General features: G+C 43.1%; 1 protein-coding gene across 1 annotated transcript; it reads left to right on the top strand.

Moving 5' to 3' along the window:
- Positions 1 to 243: 243 nt before the first annotated feature.
- On the top strand, positions 244 to 693 carry LOC104611995 (zinc finger A20 and AN1 domain-containing stress-associated protein 1-like). The gene has a single exon (XM_010279299.3). It carries the CDS (start codon positions 244 to 246, stop codon positions 691 to 693), a length of 450 nt encoding a protein of 149 aa, XP_010277601.1.
- Positions 694 to 1,027: the final 334 nt, after the last annotated feature.

Here is a 1,027-nt window from a genome sequence, read left to right as displayed (position 1 = left end):
AAGTAGTTTTTGTGTTGTTTTATTATTAGAATTTAGAAGCTTCTGTATTTGTACAAATTGGATTCTTCTGTGCGTATCGAATTGGATCTCTCCCCCTTTCAAGATAAATAGTATGGAACGGGGTAGAAGGATTGGTGAACTACAGACATCAATCAGAGACACGAGGACACAACGTACTTCACTCTGTCACTCACACCAAACCAGAGACGAATCAAATCAAACAACAGAAAACAAGAGCAGGAGATGGCTTCCGAAGACAGGTTGAAAGGACCAGACCAGCCGAAGCTGTGCATCAATGGGTGCGGGTTCTTTGGGACAGCGGCAAACCAGAACCGCTGTTCCAAGTGCTACCGCGACCACGTCCTCCGCAAGTTAGAGAAGAGCTCTTCCTCTTCTTCTTCCACGGTGGTTCCCTCTTTATCTTTGCCGTCGTTGTCACCTTCACCGACGACATCTTCTTCTCCTCCTCCGGCATCCTCGGTGGGTTCGAAAGCGACGGTGAACAGATGCGTTAGCTGCAGGAAGCGTGTCGGCTTATTGGGTTTTACGTGCCGGTGCGGGAGCACATTCTGCTCGATTCACAGATACCCAGAGAAGCATCAGTGTGGATTCGACTTCAAGACCACTGGGCGAATCGCCATATCTGAGACTAGTCCAACAATCAAGGCCGACAAACTCGATGAGAGAATCTGACCTTTTTTCATTCCTTCCTTCTCATACTCTTAGTAGGGGCAATTAGTAATTGAATTTTTTTTATTGTTTGTTTTTTCCCTGTTTTTTAAGTAATAACTATGTTAATGGTGAAGAATTAAGGTTCAGATTTCTTTTGTTAAAATTCTGAAAATTTGTTCATAAATAGTTTCATCACATATTATTCTTTTCTGTCTCCATAGCTTCGCTTGTGTAGGAGAGAAGAGTGCTTATTTTTTGTTTGAAAAAGGTGCTGTCAGATAGGCTGTTTTTTTGGAAAAACAGGTACCAGTGCTGTGGAACCGCTTTCAACATTGGTCTATATTATCCAACGTCC

This window comes from Nelumbo nucifera, chromosome 2 (assembly GCF_055504915.1).
Source record: "Nelumbo nucifera cultivar China Antique chromosome 2, China Antique-T2T, whole genome shotgun sequence".
Classification (NCBI taxonomy): domain Eukaryota; kingdom Viridiplantae; phylum Streptophyta; class Magnoliopsida; order Proteales; family Nelumbonaceae; genus Nelumbo; species Nelumbo nucifera.
Note: the sequence above shows the minus strand (reverse complement) of the source record. Positions and strands in the feature narration are given on the sequence as shown.

Excerpts from the sequence above, each read along its gene's own strand:
- LOC104611995 (XM_010279299.3), top strand. The coding sequence starts at position 244 with ATGGCTTCCGAAGACAGGTTGAAAGGACCAGACCAGCCGAAGCTGTGC.